Source organism: Brassica napus, chromosome A6 (assembly GCF_020379485.1).
Source record: "Brassica napus cultivar Da-Ae chromosome A6, Da-Ae, whole genome shotgun sequence".
In the NCBI taxonomy this organism is placed as follows: Eukaryota; Viridiplantae; Streptophyta; class Magnoliopsida; order Brassicales; family Brassicaceae; genus Brassica; species Brassica napus.
Genome location: NC_063439.1, coordinates 591,169 through 613,091, shown reverse-complemented (window position 1 = coordinate 613,091; position 21,923 = coordinate 591,169). Strand labels below are relative to the sequence as shown.

At 27.5% G+C, this 21,923-nt stretch overlaps 2 protein-coding genes across 3 annotated transcripts; both read right to left on the bottom strand.

The window, feature by feature from the left end:
- Nucleotides 1–9,615: 9,615 nt before the first annotated feature.
- LOC125610064 (GDSL esterase/lipase At1g54020-like) lies at nt 9,616–12,319 on the bottom strand. Its single transcript, XM_048781744.1, has 5 exons — nt 11,901–12,319; nt 10,820–10,938; nt 10,471–10,671; nt 10,115–10,367; nt 9,616–10,026 (listed from the first exon to the last, which is right to left on the bottom strand). Exons 1-5 carry the CDS (start codon nt 12,154–12,156, stop codon nt 9,704–9,706), a joined length of 1,152 nt encoding a protein of 383 aa, XP_048637701.1. The 5' UTR covers nt 12,157–12,319; the 3' UTR covers nt 9,616–9,703.
- A 5,710-nt stretch (nt 12,320–18,029) lies between these two features.
- LOC106345818 (GDSL esterase/lipase At1g54020-like) lies at nt 18,030–20,622 on the bottom strand. 2 transcript variants are annotated; one of them, XM_013785004.3, is made up of 5 exons: nt 20,306–20,622; nt 19,233–19,369; nt 18,885–19,085; nt 18,529–18,781; nt 18,030–18,440 (listed from the first exon to the last, which is right to left on the bottom strand). In XM_013785004.3, the coding sequence occupies exons 1-5, from the start codon at nt 20,559–20,561 to the stop codon at nt 18,118–18,120; spliced, it is 1,170 nt and encodes a 389-aa protein (XP_013640458.1). In that variant the 5' UTR covers nt 20,562–20,622; the 3' UTR covers nt 18,030–18,117. The 2 variants fall into 2 exon arrangements, with proteins under 2 accessions (XP_013640458.1, NP_001302819.1); NM_001315890.1 differs by having other exon boundaries at nt 18,051–18,440; nt 19,233–19,351; nt 20,306–20,566.
- Nucleotides 20,623–21,923: the final 1,301 nt, after the last annotated feature.

Below are 21,923 nucleotides of genomic sequence, written 5' to 3'. Positions count from 1 at the left end.
TTTGGAACCTTTGTTGTCTCCGTTTCTCTAAGGAATAGCAATTTTATAGTGGTTAGTCCAATGATTTAGGGAGTATTTACAGTTTTGCTAAATTAATTGATAAAAAATTAGAACGATGTCCATGTACCATTGAAAGGAGTTTATCATATATTAATACAAATGTATAATGTGGTTATAAATTTTAAAACGAATTAAAAGATTATAGGCTTCATATATAGAGCATTTACCGAAAACTCACTATTTTCGTAGGGGGGTACACATAGATTTTGAGAAAAATTCAAAAAAATTGAAATACTGTTTTAATACATATTTGAATCATGTAATAAAATATGATGAAGTTCAAAGAGGTTTGGAACCTTTGTTGTCTCCGTTTCTCTAGGGAATAGCAATTTTATAGTGGTTAGTCTAATGATTTAGGGAGTATTTACAGTTTTGCTAAATTAATGGATAAAAAATTAGAACGATGTCCATGTACCATTGAAAGGAGTTTATCATATATTAATACAAATGTATAATGTGGTTATAAATTTTAAAACGAATTAAAAGATTATAGGCTTCATATATAGAGCATTTACCGAAAACTCACTATTTTCGTAGGGGGGTACACATAGATTTTGAGAAAAATTCAAAAAAATTGAAAATACTGTTTTAATACATATTTGAATCATGTAATAAAATATGATGAAGTTCAAAGAGGTTTGGAACCTTTGTTGTCTCCGTTTCTCTAGGAATAGCAATTTTATAGTGGTTAGTCCAATGATTTAGGGAGTATTTGCAGTTTTGCTAAATTAATGGATAAAAAATTAGAACGATGTCCATGTACCATGAAAAGAAGTTTATCATATATTAATACAAATGTATAATGTGGTTATAAATTTTAAAACGAATTAAAAGATTATAGGCTTCATATATAGAGCATTTACCGAAAACTCACTATTTTCGTAGGGGGGGTACACATAGATTTTGAGAAAAATTCAAAAAAATTGAAAATACTGTTTTAATACATATTTGAATCATGTAATAAAATATGATGAAGTTCAAAGAGGTTTGGAACCTTTGTTGTCTCCGTTTCTCTAGGGAATAGCAATTTTATAGTGGTTAGTCTAATGATTTAGGGAGTATTTGCAGTTTTGCTAAATTAATGGATAAAAAATTAGAACGATGTCCATGTACCATGAAAAGAAGTTTATCATATATTAATACAAATGTATAATGTGGTTATAAATTTTAAAACGAATTAAAAGATTATAGGCTTCATATATAGAGCATTTACCGAAAACTCACTATTTTCGTAGGGGGGTACACATAGATTTTGAGAAAAATTCAAAAAAATTGAAAATACTGTTTTAATACATATTTGAATCATGTAATAAAATATGATGAAGTTCAAAGAGGTTTGGAACCTTTGTTGTCTCCGTTTCTCTAAGGAATAGCAATTTTATAGTGGTTAGTCCAATGATTTAAGGAGTATTTACAGTTTTGCTAAATTAATTGATAAAAAATTAGAACGATGTCCATGTACCATGAAAAGAAGTTTATCATATATTAATACAAATGTATAATGTGGTTATAAATTTAAAACGAATTAAAAGATTATAGGCTTCATATATAGAGCATTTACCGAAAACTCACTATTTTCGTAGGGGGGTACACATAGATTTTGAGAAAAATTCAAAAAAATTGAAAATACTGTTTTAATACATATTTGAATCATGTAATAAAATATGATGAAGTTCAAAGAGGTTTGGAACCTTTGTTGTCTCCGTTTCTCTAGGGAATAGCAATTTTATAGTGGTTAGTCTAATGATTTAGGGAGTATTTGCAGTTTTGCTAAATTAATGGATAAAAATTAGAACGATGTCCATGTACCATGAAAAGAAGTTTATCATATATTAATACAAATGTATAATGTGGTTATAAATTTTAAAACGAATTAAAAGATTATAGGCTTCATATATAGAGCATTTACCGAAAACTCACTATTTTCGTAGGGGGTACACATAGATTTTGAGAAAAATTCAAAAAATTGAAAATACTGTTTTAATACATATTTGAATCATGTAATAAAATATGATGAAGTTCAAAGAGGTTTGGAACCTTTGTTGTCTCCGTTTCTCTAAGGAATAGCAATTTTATAGTGGTTAGTCCAATGATTTAAGGAGTATTTACAGTTTTGCTAAATTAATTGATAAAAAATTAGAACGATGTCCATGTACCATTGAAAGGAGTTTATCATATATTAATACAAATGTATAATGTGGTTATAAATTTTAAAACGAATTAAAAGATTATAGGCTTCATATATAGAGCATTTACCGAAAACTCACTATTTTCGTAGGGGGGTACACATAGATTTTGAGAAAAATTCAAAAAATTGAAAATACTGTTTTAATACATATTTGAATCATGTAATAAAATATGATGAAGTTCAAAGAGGTTTGGAACCTTTGTTGTCTCCGTTTCTCTAGGGAATAGCAATTTTATAGTGGTTAGTCTAATGATTTAGGGAGTATTTGCAGTTTTGCTAAATTAATGGATAAAAAATTAGAACGATGTCCATGTACCATGAAAAGAAGTTTATCATATATTAATACAAATGTATAATGTGGTTATAAATTTTAAAACGAATTAAAAGATTATAGGCTTCATATATAGAGCATTTACCGAAAACTCACTATTTTCGTAGGGGTACACATAGATTTTGAGAAAAATTCAAAAAATTGAAAATACTGTTTTAATACATATTTGAATCATGTAATAAAATATGATGAAGTTCAAAGAGGTTTGGAACCTTTGTTGTCTCCGTTTCTCTAGGGAATAGCAATTTTATAGTGGTTAGTCTAATGATTTAGGGAGTATTTGCAGTTTTGCTAAATTAATGGATAAAAAATTAGAACGATGTCCATGTACCATGAAAAAAGTTTATCATATATTAATACAAATGTATAATGTGGTTATAAATTTTAAAACGAATTAAAAGATTATAGGCTTCATATATAGAGCATTTACCGAAAACTCACTATTTTCGTAGGGGGGTACACATAGATTTTGAGAAAAATTCAAAAAAATTGAAAATACTGTTTTAATACATATTTGAATCATGTAATAAAATATGATGAAGTTCAAAGAGGTTTGGAACCTTTGTTGTCTCCGTTTCTCTAGGGAATAGCAATTTTATAGTGGTTAGTCTAATGATTTAGGGAGTATTTGCAGTTTTGCTAAATTAATGGATAAAAAATTAGAACGATGTCCATGTACCATGAAAAGAAGTTTATCATATATTAATACAAATGTATAATGTGGTTATAAATTTTAAAACGAATTAAAAGATTATAGGCTTCATATATAGAGCATTTACCGAAAACTCACTATTTTCGTAGGGGGTACACATAGATTTTGAGAAAAATTCAAAAAATTGAAAATACTGTTTTAATACATATTTGAATCATGTAATAAAATATGATGAAGTTCAAAGAGGTTTGGAACCTTTGTTGTCTCCGTTTCTCTAGGGAATAGCAATTTTATAGTGGTTAGTCTAATGATTTAGGGAGTATTTGCAGTTTTGCTAAATTAATGGATAAAAAATTAGAACGATGTCCATGTACCATGAAAAGAAGTTTATCATATATTAATACAAATGTATAATGTGGTTATAAATTTAAAAACGAATTAAAAGATTATAGGCTTCATATATAGAGCATTTACCGAAAACTCACTATTTTCGTAGGGGGTACACATAGATTTTGAGAAAAATTCAAAAAAATTGAAAATACTGTTTTAATACATATTTGAATCATGTAATAAAATATGATGAAGTTCAAAGAGGTTTGGAACCTTTGTTGTCTCCGTTTCTCTAGGGAATAGCAATTTTATAGTGGTTAGTCTAATGATTTACGGAGTATTTGCAGTTTTGCTAAATTAATGGATATAAAATTAGAACGATGTCCATGTACCATGAAAAGAAGTTTATCATATATTAATACAAATGTATAATGTGGTTATAAATTTTAAAACGAATTAAAAGATTATAGGCTTCATATATAGAGCATTTACCGAAAACTCACTATTTTCGTAGGGGGGTACACATAGATTTTGAGAAAAATTCAAAAAAATTGAAAATACTGTTTTAATACATATTTGAATCATGTAATAAAATATGATGAAGTTCAAAGAGGTTTGAAACCTTTGTTGTCTCCGTTTCTCTAAGGAATAGCAATTTTATAGTGGTTAGTCTAATGATTTACGGAGTATTTGCAGTTTTGCTAAATTAATGGATAAAAAATTAGAACGATGTCCATGTACCATGAAAAGAAGTTTATCATATATTAATACAAATGTATAATGTGGTTATAAATTTTAAAACGAATTAAAAGATTATAGGCTTCATATATAGAGCATTTACCGAAAACTCACTATTTTCGTAGGGGGGTACACATAGATTTTGAGAAAAATTCAAAAAATTGAAAATACTGTTTTAATACATATTTGAATCATGTAATAAAATATGATGAAGTTCAAAGAGGTTTGGAACCTTTGTTGTCTCCGTTTCTCTAGGGAATAGCAATTTTATAGTGGTTAGTCTAATGATTTAGGGAGTATTTGCAGTTTTGCTAAATTAATGGATAAAAAATTAGAACGATGTCCATGTACCATGAAAAGAAGTTTATCAAATATTAATACAAATGTATAATGTGGTTATAAATTTTAAAACGAATTAAAAGATTATAGGCTTCATATATAGAGCATTTTCCGAAAACTCTTTATTTTCGTAAGGGGTACACATAGATTTTGAGAAAAATTCAAAAAAATTGAAAATACTGTTTTAATACATATTTGAATCATGTAATAAAATATGATGAAGTTCAAATAGGTTTGGTACCTTTGTTGTCTCCGTTTCTCTAGGGAATATCAATTTTATAGTGGTTAGTCTAATGATTTACGGAGTATTTGCAGTTTTGCTAAAGTAATGGATATAAAATTAGAACGATGTCCATGTACCATGAAAAGAAGTTTATCATATATTAATACAAATGTATAATGTGGTTATAAATTTTAAAACGAATTAAAAGATTATAGGCTTCATATATAGAACATTTACCGAAAACTCACTATTTTCGTAGGGGGATACACATAGATTTTGAGAAAAATTCAAAAAAATTGAAAATACTGTTTAATACATATTTGAATCATGTAATAAAATATGATGAAGTTCAAAGAGGTTTGGAACCTTTGTTGTCTCCGTTTCTCTAAGGAATAGCAATTTTATAGTGGTTAATCCAATGATTTAAGGAGTATTTACAGTTTTGCTAAATTAATTGATAAAAAATTAGAACGATGTCCATGTACCATTGAAAGGAGTTTATCATATATTAATACAAATGTATAATGTGGTTATAAATTTTAAAACGAATTAAAAGATTATAGGCTTCATATATAGAGCATTTACCGAAAACTCACTATTTTCGTAGGGGGGTACATATAGATTTTGAGAAAAATTCAAAAAAATTGTTAATACTGTTTTAATACATATTTGAATCATGTAATAAAATATGATGAAGTTCAAAGAGGTTTGGAACCTTTGTTGTCTCCGTTTCTCTAGGGAATAGCAATTTTATAGTGGTTAGTCTAATGATTTAGGGAGTATTTGCAGTTTTGCTAAATTAATGGATAAAAAATTAGAACGATGTCCACGTACCATGAAAGGAAGTTTATCATATATTAATACAAATGTATAATGTGGTTATAAATTTTAAAACGAATTAAAAGATTATAGGCTTCATATATAGAGCATTTACCGAAAACTCACTATTTTCGTAGGGGGGTACACATAGATTTTGAGAAAAATTCAAAAAAATTGACAATGTGTTTGAAGGATGCCAAATTATTGTTTAATAAAAAAACAAAGGAAAATTTACCAAAATAGAACAAAACACACATTTTATCCTATTAGTATAAAACCTTTTTATTCTATATTTGTTTTAATTATCCTTTCCATTTATCAAATTTAATGAAATAAATAGTTTTATGAATAAAAAATTATAAAAATTAATGAATTACTCATATACACATACTGGTAAATTTTTTGAGTTGTAAAACTTTTGAAATCAAAGTTTCTAATTAATTATACGGAAGGAAGATATAGAAAATGAATTCCAGGTTAAATAAGTTATTCTACTTTCATTAGAATCAGTAATCTATTATTAAATAAAAAAATCTAATTATGAGAAATGCGAAGTGTACATATTTCAAAGGTAGCTACATTATTTTAAACGCAACTTCTACATTTGTACGGATAAGAATAATCATATTTTCAAAAATAGCAAGTTCAATTATAAAATATTCTTAAAATATTTAGAATTTTTTTTACTTTCTTAAAACGTGTGTTTCAGTGATTATCTTGTCAAACAAAATTGATTTTCATTTATTTCTTTGATTTTTTAAACTAATTTTCAAAAAAAAAATTGATTTATTTTAAATCAAATTGCATAAAATTAAAAAAATAATATAAAATTGTATAATTATCAAAAAATAAAACTAAACAGAATTGTTAATTGATAAAAAAATAGTGATCTGGAATTTTTCCATTTTATTAAAATTAGATTTTGATTTTTTTTTTAATTGATATATAAAATAAGTTTTTAAATTGTTAATTGATAAAGTAAATGTTAGATTGAGGTTTTAAGCAAATATACTAAAGGGATTAATTTAGGTTAGTTTTATACCAAAGAGACAAAGAGTGTATTTTTTTGTTCTATTTGGCAAATTTCCCAAAAACAAATTAATGTTCATTAACCATTTTAATCAATTTTAAAAATATTGCTAAGTGTATATCCCTTATATATTATTTGAGAAGCATTGCAACATTTTTTTATAGCCACGTGTCATCACTAGAATGATTCTTAGAATCCTTAGAGTATTAGGTTGGTCCATCTAAATATATAATAAGTTTTTTATTAAACCACAATAATAAATACATTATTAATGTGCTTCATTATTTCCTTAAATAAGATTATAGAATTTCCTAATGTGGCTAAAGTATATATGACAATTAATGAGTTTGAATAATAAATATTTGATAAAAATAAGTGTGTATTATAATTATCTTTGTTTAATTTTAAGATATTAAAGTAAATTAAACAATCATAGTAATTATATAATAAAAATAAAAAAATTATTTATATATTATATTTTGAATTTTTAAAACGCGTATAAATTATAAAAACTGTTAAAAATTTCACATTCAAATTTTGTGATCTATGATTTAAAACTTTTGTTATGACATGATACAAATAATTAAAAAATAATATAAATTAAAAGTCTCATTTAATAAATATCAAAAATAAAAGATATATAAATTTATGTATCATTTTAAATTAAACTATATGCCATATAAAAATACATAAATATCTTAATTTTGAAATTTACTTTGAACATTTTTTTGATAAAAAATTTGAAAAAATATTGACAACTTAATTTTTAAAGTATTATAAATTACTTAAACCACTAATCCCACAATGAAAATTTTGTTATCACTAATTTAGACTTTTTCTATAACATATACAAATGATAAAAAAAAAATATGAGCAAAAAGCATCATCTAATAAATATTAATATTAAAATATACCATATGTATGTTACTATCATTTAAATTAATTATATATCATTTCAAATAGAAAAAATATTTTTTCGATTTATAAAATTTATTTATATGTTTGCACCAATTTAATTATATAAGTAGTAGATAATGATTTTTTAATTATTTAATATATATTTATTATTTCATAATATGTTATAAATATATAATATATAAAATAATATATATATATATATATATAATTTTCATTCCGCGCATGGCGCAGATCTTAACATAGTATTAAGTAAAGCTACTAACTGGAGAACAAAACTCGTAAGTCACTTTCAAATATTTGTGAAGAAATTTGTTAATAACAAATGATCAGTAAAATTCACGTATGAAACGGGTTAATTAATAGTTTCTCTATAATTATGTCAAATTGAATTGGTTAATAAATAATTTTTAGATAGGTGCGTCCAAGTAACATCCTTTACAAATGTTTGTCTTCTTCTGCTCACGTGGGTAGGCGTAAGCGATCATTATCCAAAATGAATATCTTCATTTGCGTAGCCTTTTCGATCTTGATTTGTCTCATACGCGGACATCCTGATTTTAGTACTAGCGATTGCTGATTGCTCAAAAACAGAGCATAACGATTTAAGAACTATCTTAGAACAGATCATGATCGATTCAAGAACTGTCTCAAAAACAGAGCATGAAAAGACTTAAGAATTGTCTTTGAAGCAGAGAAAACAACCTTACCCAAATCTGGGTAAAGACATAAAAATTCAGCAGGAACCCAAATCCAATGAGTTGATGATATGAGAAATTTGTTCTTTTTAATATTGACAACTCTTCTCAGGAAATAGCACATGATTTTGTGATCATGAAGTTCATTGAAACCTCGGAAAATACCAATAAATTTTCGCCAAAAGTTCTCACCATCATACCGAGAACATGGTATGTCAGTAACATTCCGAGAACTTAGCCATAACTATGATTTTCCGAGACCCAAACTCCGATGATTTGACGTTTCTTGAAAAGTCACCCGGAATCGTTGATTCCAACAACCCTACGAGAATTGTTGCCATCGAGAGTTATACGTTTTTCTTGTAAGATAGAAATATAAAAATATTCACACGCCTAAGATTTTATTTTTGAGATGCATATGAATGTGTGTGACATCGTCCCATCACACAAAATGATGAGATATGTTTCTGGTAGTTCTAAGGACACTGCATTGTCGGAAAAGACATTGATGCACTAATGCTACTGGTGGTAGTCAAGCATGATGTGCTTGTTACAGTTTCCATAATCCATGTAGAAAATAACGGTAGATCAAACTAAGTGTACTTGATACCATTTGCAATTGTAATTGTTTTATTTGTCGAGTGGATTTGTTTCTAGATTAGGTTCCGGAAATGTAGGGACAACCGAATCTCGTGAAAAAAAACTGTGTCTCATCGATCAAACATAAATATAGCCCGAATCCTAACTTACAGTAACATCAGAAGATAATTATCCCCGATCAATGCTAAGACCACACTAGCACAAAATGATCCAACAACATCGTTTTAACAGTATCAGGTTTGTACAATATTTCTTTGTAAACATTATTGGTCAGGTTTGTGTAACCAACCAAAACAAATTATAATTAACTTATTTGCGAGGTTGTAAAAACAAATTTTAAGGAGACTGCTTTTTGCTTTTAATGGATTATCGGTGTCGTCAGAGTTCTAGTTTGCTTTTTAAGACCATTTCCAATGGATTACTCTATTTTTTACTCTAAAATAGAGTAACTCTATAATAGAGTTTGAATTTGCTCTAATGGTACTCTATTTTAGAGTAAAAAATTGAGTGATGAACAAACAAAAAACAAATTACTCTATATTTGGAGTAAACCTATTTTTCACTCTATTATAGAGTAAGAAATAGAATATCATTGGAGCATTTTTTACTCTAAACTCTATTTTAGAGTGAAAAATAGAGTGGGGTTGGAGATGCTCTAATAGTGACGAAGTGTGTATGTTTTCAAAATACCATTAACAAAACACGAACTTTTTATTTATTACAAAAAGCACAGGATAACATTTTATTTAGGAGTAATTATTAAGCTCCGAACTAGACGAGCTACATAGATTCACTGGCACTGACGACATTGTCGTGGACTAACGATAAATTCCTCTCCACTGGTTCTTTCCAAAACTCAGACATATTTGTATTAACAGGATAGGTAATAAGTTCACGAATGTTCATGGGTTGGATAACGTTTGGGTCGGCTCCGAAGAGAAGATGAGCGAATGATTCTTGTGCCTTCTCTGAGTTGTGACGTCCATCGAAGTAAAGGTAAGACCTTTGATACTCGCACAGCTTCGAGTGCACGTTGGGTAAACCGCAACCATATGCGTTGTGCGTCCCAGTACCGCAACACGATACATTGGTAAGGGAGAAACCTAGTCAATCACAACAAGTATGATCAAATACTAGTTCTAAATAACGATGTTAACTGTTACTAGTGTATGTATATATTATAATACTTACGGAAGTTCATGTTTCTTTGTGTCCTGCGAAGAATAACATTGTAGAAATCGAAGACGGTGAATTGGAAACCCGGTTTGGCTGTCGCTAAGTCATTCAGCATCGGTCCGATTTTAGCGTTGTGTAGTTTAGCCAAATCGTTGAGTTTCTCGTAACAGTCGTTACCAGTGTTAAAATCTTGTCTCACGATAGGTAAACAACCTAGTGGCGGTAACGTATATACAACGAACTTACTAGCTCCGAATGAATACAACATCTGCAATATTCACATACATTATTTACAGTAACGAATATTATGGATACTATTAAGTATTAACTAATTTTCCCATTCATTTCTAAGTGTAAAAGGACTTAATTACCTCGATATTGTATTTTAGTCTGCTACTGACTGAAGTGACAAAAGCTTCTTGAGCAGAGCCATCGGCAGCAGGATTGCTTTTGGTAAAGTTTAAGTAATCTTCCATACCCATGGATATCATAAACAATGATTTCAGAATGTAATCATCGTTCCAGTTTGATCTCATCTGATCGAATTTCCTCACTTGTTGATTCAGATTCAACTATAAAAAAAAAAAATTAAACCATGCGTTACAAAAGGTACTAGAATTTTACTGATAATTATTTAACAAATAATTTATGACAATTATGACTGATATAATTATAATAGTAATACACTATATACCTATATATATAACGAATGAAGCTTACAGAGTCTTTGGGAGTCCCAAGTATAGTAGCGGAGTCTACGGCAAAGCTAGCTCCTCGTGAGGCATCGGCGCCAGGTTTAAGCGCCGGCGGTAAATCGTGTGAAATCCCCATAAATTTTGCTGTCATTTTATTCACCCCTCATTAATGTTATGAACTTTAATTATGAATCTATTTTCACACATTTATAAAATGCATATTTATAAATTTCATAAAAATACTCCAACTAAATTTTGTTAAATTTTTTAAAATCTAAACTTTTTCGCTACTCAATTTAATAATCCCAACTAATTATTTTGTCCATTTTAATACATAAAATTTTAAAAATGTGCCAATTTTAATATCCAAACTTTGTTTATTTTAATCAAAATGGTTAATAAATTTCAAATGGAAATTTAAAAAATCTCTAAAATTCACAAACAATCTTAAAAATTATAATTTTCTAATAAGTGTTAGAAATAAAGTAATCAAATTTTGCATAATCTTATATTGTATAATAAGTTTTAATTTTTAAATATCAAATTTAGTTTATTTTTGGAAATAGAAAACAAATTTATTTATTTTCCTTCAAAATTTTTTTAAATTTAAAATTTTCTCCATAATTTATTTATTTTCATTCCAATAACTTCAAATAAAACTAGAATTTTTAAGATTATTTTGTGAATTTTAGAGATTTTCTAAATTTTCATTTGAAACTTATTAACCTTTTTGATTAAAATAAAAAAGTTTGGGTATTAAAATGGGTATAATTTTAGATTTTCTATATTAAAATGGTAAAATAATCAGTTAGGGTATTAAAATGGGTAGCAAAAAAAAGTAATATTAAAAAGCTTAACAAAATTTAGTTGGAGTATTTTTATAGAATTTTGTCAAACATGAACTCAATTTTAAATTATTTTTTGATTTTATATATAAACTCACGAATACGCCATAAATTATATGTTTTCCCAGTTTCTTTTTCCGATACGAAAAAAAATAGTTGTTTCCAGGAGAAAAGGTGAAAACAGAGAAAAGAAAAACAATATTTTTTAGTAAAAAAACAATAAACTTGTGTTGTTCATAAAAAGAAAAACAATAAACTTACCAATAAAGTCCGGCACAATTTTGCCATCCGATAACTTGCCGTTGGGGTCATCTCGGGATTTACCGTAAGGCCAGAAGTTTTGAGGAAGTGTACCACTTGTAATGAACTTTCTATTTCCGGCGTCGAAGTTGGAATCTCCGAATGTGAACAATGCCACCGCCGGAATATGTTGTCCGGCGACGATGATAGGGTTGTGGAACAGTGTGAATACAAGAAGTACCCCTAGAACACTCGCTAAACTGAAGTTGGGTGCCATTTTTGTGGAACAGAGGATGGTAAGATATGTTTGATAAGTTCTTGTGTCCACTACTAGATATATATATATATATATATATATAGATATGAAGCAAAAATAGTTAGAAATAATACAGTTTTAAATGACAAGTTTTGTTGAATGTAACATGTCAAAAACATTTCAAATTACAGAAAAGAAATAATGCTTGTAATACAATTATATACATGCTGACAAAAAATATAATTGTATAAAAAAACAAAGTGGCAGCGGTGTGAATGTGAAGTGTTCACTATTCAGTCTCTCACGTTTTTGATATGTGTTATTGGTTGAAACTAATTCCACTTGTACCTAACTTTTCGTAAATTTAACGGACCCAAAATTTAACCATCTCTTAGATTATATGTTTTTAGTTAATCTTTGAAAATTTAATGACTTATTACATTTTCATTTTTGCGATTATGGTATATTTCAAAATAATTTCCTTTTTAACTCGTAGTTGACAAAGCATAATAGAGTTAAAAAGGGTTGACAAACCAGAGTGTTAAAAGTAATTACGTAAATCATTTTAAATTGTTACATGTTTTTGATTTTAAACTAAATCATTTTAAATAAAATATAGTTGGACAAAAGAATAGGATGTTTTAATTTTTTTTTATTTTTATTAGTATTATAAAATAGTAATATAGTGATCTGTTTTGCATAGACCAATCTTGTAATATTTGATTCAAAAAAGGACCAATCTTGTAATGATATTGTTTAAAAGGTATTGTCTAAATGTCACTTAACCTATATAAAAAGCATTAAAAGGTTCGATCTTCAGACGATGCTCCTTACTTAGATTCAACACAAATTTCCGAACACATCACTCTCGGTGGAGCATGATTACTTAGGCATTACAAAACATTTATCCGGAGCTGCTAGTTCTAATGGTAAAACCTTGAGTAGAGGTGCCAAGTTGGAGTCTCAGCAGTTCGAAGAGGGGGATTATATTAAAAAACAGATTCTTGTCCCAATAAGAGCTATAAAGATCCATACAGAAAACTACCAATTATAAAATCAAAAATATGAAATAACTGAGTTAAAAGTTTGGTTTAGTTTGATTTACTAACACTTTTTTTTAATTTTAGTTTCAATCGGTGGAAAATTACGTAGCCGGCCCAAAAACATGTTTTTGTGAATAAAATAATAACTTAAATCAAAATAATAAAAATGTATTACATTTATTGTTACTTAATTTTCCACTCCATATAAATATTTTACTAAATAAAAAAAACTAATGCTTGCTATTTTTAATTTATAAGTTTATATCATATTTTCATATTTTAGTGCAAATGGCTTCTTTATGGTTTTTCTTTTGCTATGGTTGGTTTTATTTTATTTTTTGTAACACTTATGGTTGGTTTACGTTTAAGTTTTTTGGATAAAGTTTCTTGGTATCGTGCCGCCAAAGTTGGACCGCGGAACACGTTTGGTCTCCGCAACGTGAAAATCTTTGAACGTTTTGTTTTTATATCTTTCATTTGAACGTGGTATCGTCGTGGCTACTACTAGCCTACTACTACCATTATCATATTTTCTATTTTCACTTAACTTATTCTGGATGCTTTATTTGTTTCACGCGGGTTTAAGATTCATATTCCAACCCCCATTTTATTTTTTCACTATAAAATAGAGTTTAGAGTAAAAATATTCCAATGGTATTCTATTTCTCACTTTATAATAGAGTGAAAAATAATTTTACTTCAAATATAGAGTAACTTGTTTTTTTTTGTTTATCACTCTATTTTCTACTCTAAAATAGAGTATCATTGAAGCAAATTCAAACTCTATTATAGAGTTACTCTATTGTAGAGTAAAAAATAGAGTAAACCATCGAAAATGGTCTTAGCCTCTAAAATGCACGTTCCTGATGATAATAAATATATTTCATTACATTTAAAACCAAATAAATTGTCAGAACTTATTCCCTTGACTATCATTGATCAGTTAACTCACTTCATTTTCATTGTTGCTCACTTAGTTGTATTAGAAATATTAATCTCGCTCGACACGCTATGTTTAATTAGTAGTTTTGTGTTTTATTCTAATTTTATAGTCCAAAAGTTGTCTAATCGGTGTTTGAAGGATGCCAAATTATTGTTTAATAAAAAAAACAAAGGAAAATTTACCAAAATAGAACAAAACACACATTTTATCCTATTAGTATAAAACCTTTTTATTCTATATTTGTTTTAATTATCCTTTCCATTTATCAAATTTAATGAAATAAATAGTTTTATGAATAAAAAATTATAAAAATTAATGAATTACTCATATACACATACTGGTAAATTTTTTGAGTTGTAAAACTTTTGAAATCAAAGTTTCTAATTAATTATACGGAAGGAAGATATAGAAAATGAATTCCAGGTTAAATAAGTTATTCTACTTTCATTAGAATCAGTAATCTATTATTAAATAAAAAATCTAAATATGAGAAATGCGAAGTGTACATATTTCAAAGGTAGCTACATTATTTTAAACGCAACTTCTACATTTTTACGGATAAGAATAATCATATTTTCAAAAAATGGCAAGTTCAATTATAAAATATTCTTAAAATATTTAGAATTTTTTTTACTTTCTTAAAACGTGTGTTTCAGTGATTATCTTGTCAAACAAAATTGATTTTCATTTATTTCTTTGATTTTTTAAACTAATTTTCAAAAAAAAAATTGATTTATTTTAAATCAAATTGCATAAAATTAAAAAAATAATATAAAATTGTATAATTATCAAAAAATAAAACTAAACAGAATTGTTAATTGATAAAAAAAATAGTGATCTGGAATTTTTCCATTTTATTAAAATTAGATTTTGATTTTTTTTTAATTGATATATAAAATAAGTTTTAAATTGTTAATTGATAAAGTAAATGTTAGATTGAGGTTTTAAGCAAATATACTAAAGGGATTAATTTAGGTTAGTTTTATACCAAAGAGACAAAGAGTGTATTTTTTTGTTCTATTTGGCAAATTTCCCAAAAACAAATTAATGTTCATTAACCATTTTAATCAATTTTAAAAATATTGCTAAGTGTATATCCCTTATATATTATTTGAGAAGCATTGCAACATTTTTTTATAGCCACGTGTCATCACTAGAATGATTCTTAGAATCCTTAGAGTATTAGGTTGGTCCATCTAAATATATAATAAGTTTTTTATTAAACCACAATAATAAATACATTATTAATGTGCTTCATTATTTCCTTAAATAAGATTATAGAATTTCCTAATGTGGCTAAAGTATATATGACAATTAATGAGTTTGAATAATAAATATTTGATAAAAATAAGTGTGTATTATAATTATCTTTGTTTAATTTTAAGATATTAAAGTAAATTAAACAATCATAGTAATTATATAATAAAAATAAAAAAATTATTTATATATTATATTTTGAATTTTTAAAAACGCGTATAAATTATAAAAACTGTTAAAAATTTCACATTCAAATTTTGTGATCTATGATTTAAAACTTTTGTTATGACATGATACAAATAATTAAAAAATAATATAAATTAAAAGTCTCATTTAATAAGTATCAAAAATAAAAGATATATAAATTTATGTATCATTTTAAATTAAACTATATGCCATATAAAAATACATAAATATCTTAATTTTGAAATTTACTTTGAACATTTTTTTGATAAAAAAATTTGAAAAAATATTGACAACTTAATTTTTAAAGTATTATAAATTACTTAAACCACTAATCCCACAATGAAAATTTTGTTATCACTAATTTAGACTTTTTCTATAACATATACAAATGATAAAAAAAAAATATGAGCAAAAAGTATCATCTAATAAATATTAATATTAAAATATACCATATGTATGTTACTATCATTTAAATTAATTATATATCATTTCAAATAGAAAAAATATTTTTTCGATTTATAAAATTTATTTATATGTTTGCACCAATTTAATTATATAAGTAGTAGATAATGATTTTTTAATTATTTAATATATATTTATTATTTCATAATATGTTATAAATATATAATATATAAAATAATATATATATATATAATTTTCATTCCCCGCATGGCGCAGATCTTAACATAGTATTAAGTAAAGCTACTAACTGGAGAACAAAACTCGTAAGTCACTTTCAAATATTTGTGAAGAAATTTGTTAATAACAAATGATCAGTAAAATTCACGTATGAAACGGGTTAATTAATAGTTTCTCTATAATTATGTCAAATTGAATTGGTTAATAAATAATTTTTAGATAGGTGCGTCCAAGTAACATCCTTTACAAATGTTTGTCTTCTTCTGCTCACGTGGGTAGGCGTAAGCGATCATTATCCAAAATGAATATCTTCATTTGCGTAGCCTTTTCGATCTTGATTTGTCTCATACGCGGACATCCTGATTTTAGTACTAGCGATTGCTGATTGCTCAAAAACAGAGCATAACGATTTAAGAACTATCTTAGAACAGATCATGATCGATTCAAGAACTGTCTCAAAAACAGAGCATGAAAAGACTTAAGAATTGTCTTTGAAGCAGAGAAAACAACCTTACCCAAATCTGGGTAAAGACATAAAAATTCAGCAGGAACCCAAATCCAATGAGTTGATGATATGAGAAATTTGTTCTTTTTAATATTGACAACTCTTCTCAGGAAATAGCACATGATTTTGTGATCATGAAGTTCATTGAAACCTCGGAAAATACCAATAAATTTTCGCCAAAAGTTCTCACCATCATACCGAGAACATGGTATGTCAGTAACATTCCGAGAACTTAGCCATAACTATGATTTTCCGAGACCCAAACTCCGATGATTTGACGTTTCTTGAAAAGTCACCCGGAATCGTTGATTCCAACAACCCTACGAGAATTGTTGCCATCGAGAGTTATACGTTTTTCTTGTAAGATAGAAATAAAAAAATATTATGTTCAAAAAAAAGAAATATAAAAATATTCACACGTCTAAGATTTTATTTTTGAGATGCATATGAATGTGTGTGACATCGTCCCATCACACAAAATGATGAGATATGTTTCTGGTAGTTCTAAGGACACTGCATTGTCGGAAAAGACATTGATGCACTAATGCTACTGGTGGTAGTCAAGCATGATGTGCTTGTTACAGTTTCCATAATCCATGTAGAAAATAACGGTAGATCAAACTAAGTGTACTTGATACCATTTGCAATTGTAATTGTTTTATTTGTCGAGTGGATTTGTTTCTAGATTAGGTTCCGGAAATGTAGGGACAACCGAATCTCGTGAAAAAAAAACTGTGTCTCATCGATCAAACATAAATATAGCCCGAATCCTAACTTACAGTAACATCAGAAGATAATTATCCCCGATCAATGCTAAGACCACACTAGCACAAAATGATCCAACAACATCGTTTTAACAGTATCAGGTTTGTACAATATTTCTTTGTAAACATTATTGGTCAGGTTTGTGTAACCAACCAAAACAAATTATAATTAACTTATTTGCGAGGTTGTAAAAACAAATTTTAAGGAGACTGCTTTTTGCTTTTAATGGATTATCGGTGTCGTCAGAGTTCTAGTTTGCTTTTTAAGACCATTTCCAATGGATTACTCTATTTTTTACTCTAAAATAGAGTAACTCTATAATAGAGTTTGAATTTGCTCTAATGGTACTCTATTTTAGAGTAAAAAATTGAGTGATGAACAAACAAAAAACAAATTACTCTATATTTGGAGTAAACCTATTTTTCACTCTATTATAGAGTAAGAAATAGAATATCATTGGAGCATTTTTTACTCTAAACTCTATTTTAGAGTGAAAAATAGAGTGGGGTTGGAGATGCTCTAATAGTGACGAAGTGTGTATGTTTTCAAAATACCATTAACAAAACACGAACTTTTTATTTATTACAAAAAGCACAGGATAACATTTTATTTAGGAGTAATTATTAAGCTCCGAACTAGACGAGCTACATAGATTCACTGGCACTGACGACATTGTCGTGGACTAACGATAAATTCCTCTCCACTGGTTCTTTCCAAAACTCAGACATATTTGTATTAACAGGATAGGTAATAAGTTCACGAATGTTCATGGGTTGGATAACGTTTGGGTCGGCTCCGAAGAGAAGATGAGCGAATGATTCTTGTGCCTTCTCTGAGTTGTGACGTCCATCGAAGTAAAGGTAAGACCTTTGATACTCGCACAGCTTCGAGTGCACGTTGGGTAAACCGCAACCATATGCGTTGTGCGTCCCAGTACCGCAACACGATACATTGGTAAGGGAGAAACCTAGTCAATCACAACAAGTATGATCAAATACTAGTTCTAAATAACGATGTTAACTGTTACTAGTGTATGTATATATTATAATACTTACGGAAGTTCATGTTTCTTTGTGTCCTGCGAAGAATAACATTGTAGAAATCGAAGACGGTGAATTGGAAACCCGGTTTGGCTGTCGCTAAGTCATTCAGCATCGGTCCGATTTTAGCGTTGTGTAGTTTAGCCAAATCGTTGAGTTTCTCGTAACAGTCGTTACCAGTGTTAAAATCTTGTCTCACGATAGGTAAACAACCTAGTGGCGGTAACGTATATACAACGAACTTACTAGCTCCGAATGAATACAACATCTGCAATATTCACATACATTATTTACAGTAACGAATATTATGGATACTATTAAGTATTAACTAATTTTCCCATTCATTTCTAAGTGTAAAAGGACTTAATTACCTCGATATTGTATTTTAGTCTGCTACTGACTGAAGTGACAAAAGCTTCTTGAGCAGAGCCATCGGCAGCAGGATTGCTTTTGGTAAAGTTTAAGTAATCTTCCATACCCATGGATATCATAAACAATGATTTCAGAATGTAATCATCGTTCCAGTTTGATCTCATCTGATCGAATTTCCTCACTTGTTGATTCAGATTCAACTATAAAAAAAAAAATTAAACCATGCGTTACAAAAGGTACTAGAATTTTACTTATAATTATTTAACAAATAATTTATGACAATTATGACTGATATAATTATAATAGTAATACACTATATACCTATATATATAACGAATGAAGCTTACAGAGTCTTTGGGAGTCCCAAGTATAGTAGCGGAGTCTACGGCAAAGCTAGCTCCTCGTGAGGCATCGGCGCCAGGTTTAAGCGCCGGCGGTAAATCGTGTGAAATCCCCATAAATTTTGCTTTCATTTTATTCACCCCTCATTAATGTTATGAACTTTAATTATGAATCTATTTTCACACATTTATAAATTTCATAAAAATACTCCAACTAAATTTTGTTAAATTTTTTAAAATCTAAACTTTTTCGCTACTCAATTTAATAATCCCAACTAATTATTTTGTCCATTTTAATACATAAAATTTTAAAAATGTGCCAATTTTAATATCCAAACTTTGTTTATTTTAATCAAAATGGTTAATAAATTTCAAATGGAAATTTAAAAAATCTCTAAAATTCACAAACAATCTTAAAAATTATAATTTTTTAATAAGTGTTAGAAATAAAGTAATCAAATTTTGCATAATCTTATATTGTATAATAAGTTTTAATTTTTAAATATCAAATTTAGTTTATTTTTGGAAATAAAAAACAAATTTATTTATTTTCCTTCAAAATTAATTTTTTTAAATTTAAAATTTTCTCCATAATTTATTTATTTTCATTCCAATAACTTCAAATAAAACTAGAATTTTTAACATTATTTTGTGAATTTTAGAGATTTTCTAAATTTTCATTTGAAACTTATTAACCTTTTTGATTAAAATAAACAAAGTTTGGGTATTAAAATGGGTATAATTTTAGATTTTCTATATTAAAATGGTAAAATAATCAGTTAGGGTATTAAAATGGGTAGCAAAAAAAAGTAGATATTAAAAAGCTTAACAAAATTTAGTTGGAGTATTTTTATAGAATTTTGTCAAACATGAACTCAATTTTAAATTATTTTTTGATTTTATATATAAACTCACGAATACGCCATAAATTATATGTTTTCCCAGTTTCTTTTTCCGATACGAAAAAAAAATAGTTGTTTCCAGGAGAAAAGGTGAAAACAGAGAAAAGAAAAACAATATTTTTTAGTAAAAAAACAATAAACTTGTGTTGTTCATAAAAAGAAAAACAATAAACTTACCAATAAAGTCCGGCACAATTTTGCCATCCGATAACTTGCCGTTGGGGTCATCTCGGGATTTACCGTAAGGCCAGAAGTTTTGAGGAAGTGTACCACTTGTAATGAACTTTCTATTTCCGGCGTCGAAGTTGGAATCTCCGAATGTGAACAATGCCACCGCCGGAATATGTTGTCCGGCGACGATGATAGGGTTGTGGAACAGTGTGAATACAAGAAGTACCCCTAGAACACTCGCTAAACTGAAGTTGGGTGCCATTTTTGTGGAACAGAGGATGGTAAGATATGTTTGATAAGTTCTTGTGTCCACTACTAGATATATATATATATATATATATATAGATATGAAGCAAAAATAGTTAGAAATAATACAGTTTTAAATGACAAGTTTTGTTGAATGTAACATGTCAAAAACATTTCAAATTACAGAAAAGAAATAATGCTTGTAATACAATTATATACATGCTGACAAAAAATATAATTGTATAAAAAAACAAAGTGGCAGCGGTGTGAATGTGAAGTGTTCACTATTCAGTCTCTCACGTTTTTGATATGTGTTATTGGTTGAAACTAATTCCACTTGTACCTAACTTTTCGTAAATTTAACGGACCCAAAATTTAACCATCTCTTAGATTATATGTTTTTAGTTAATCTTTGAAAATTTAATGACTTATTACATTTTCATTTTTGCGATTATGGTATATTTCAAAATAATTTCCTTTTTAACTCGTAGTTGACAAAGCATAATAGAGTTAAAAAGGGTTGACAAACCAGAGTGTTAAAAGTAATTACGTAAATCATTTTAAATTGTTACATGTTTTTGATTTTAAACTAAATCATTTTAAATAAAATATAGTTGGACAAAAGAATAGGATGTTTTAATTTTTTTTTATTTTTATTAGTATTATAAAATAGTAATATAGTGATCTGTTTTGCATAGACCAATCTTGTAATATTTGATTCAAAAAAGGACCAATCTTGTAATGATATTGTTTAAAAGGTATTGTCTAAATGTCACTTAACCTATATAAAAAGCATTAAAAGGTTCGATCTTCAGACGATGCTCCTTACTTAGATTCAACACAAATTTCCGAACACATCACTCTCGGTGGAGCATGATTACTTAGGCATTACAAAACATTTATCCGGAGCTGCTAGTTCTAATGGTAAAACCTTGAGTAGAGGTGCCAAGTTGGAGTCTCAGCAGTTCGAAGAGGGGGATTATATTAAAAAACAGATTCTTGTCCCAATAAGAGCTATAAAGATCCATACAGAAAACTACCAATTATAAAATCAAAAATATGAAATAACTGAGTTAAAAGTTTGGTTTAGTTTGATTTACTAACACTTTTTTTTAATTTTAGTTTCAATCGGTGGAAAATTACGTAGCCGGCCTAAAAACATGTTTTTGTGAATAAAATAATAACTTAAATCAAAATAATAAAAATGTATTACATTTATTGTTACTTAATTTTTCACTCCCATATAAATATTTTACTAAATAAAAAAACTCTTTATGTTTCACTTAATTTAACCAAACCCATAGAAATAGTCTTTTTATTAGTTTATAAAATCAGTCAGCATGAACATTAGCTATCCATTTAGGTACGTGTTCCTTTC

Excerpts from the sequence above, each read along its gene's own strand:
- LOC125610064 (XM_048781744.1), bottom strand. The coding sequence starts at position 12,156 with ATGGCACCCAACTTCAGTTTAGCGAGTGTTCTAGGGGTACTTCTTGTA. Across the intron at positions 10,939-11,900 it reads AATTGTGCCGGACTTTATTG|CAAAATTTATGGGGATTTCA; the intron begins GTAAGTTTATTG and ends ATAAAATGACAG. Across the intron at positions 10,027-10,114 it reads ACAAAGAAACATGAACTTCC|GTTTCTCCCTTACCAATGTA; the intron begins GTAAGTATTATA and ends GTGATTGACTAG.
- LOC106345818 (XM_013785004.3), bottom strand. The coding sequence starts at position 20,561 with ATGGCACCCAACTTCAGTTTAGCGAGTGTTCTAGGGGTACTTCTTGTA. Across the intron at positions 19,086-19,232 it reads TTGGGACTCCCAAAGACTCT|TTGAATCTGAATCAACAAGT; the intron begins GTAAGCTTCATT and ends TTTTTTTTATAG. Across the intron at positions 18,441-18,528 it reads ACAAAGAAACATGAACTTCC|GTTTCTCCCTTACCAATGTA; the intron begins GTAAGTATTATA and ends GTGATTGACTAG.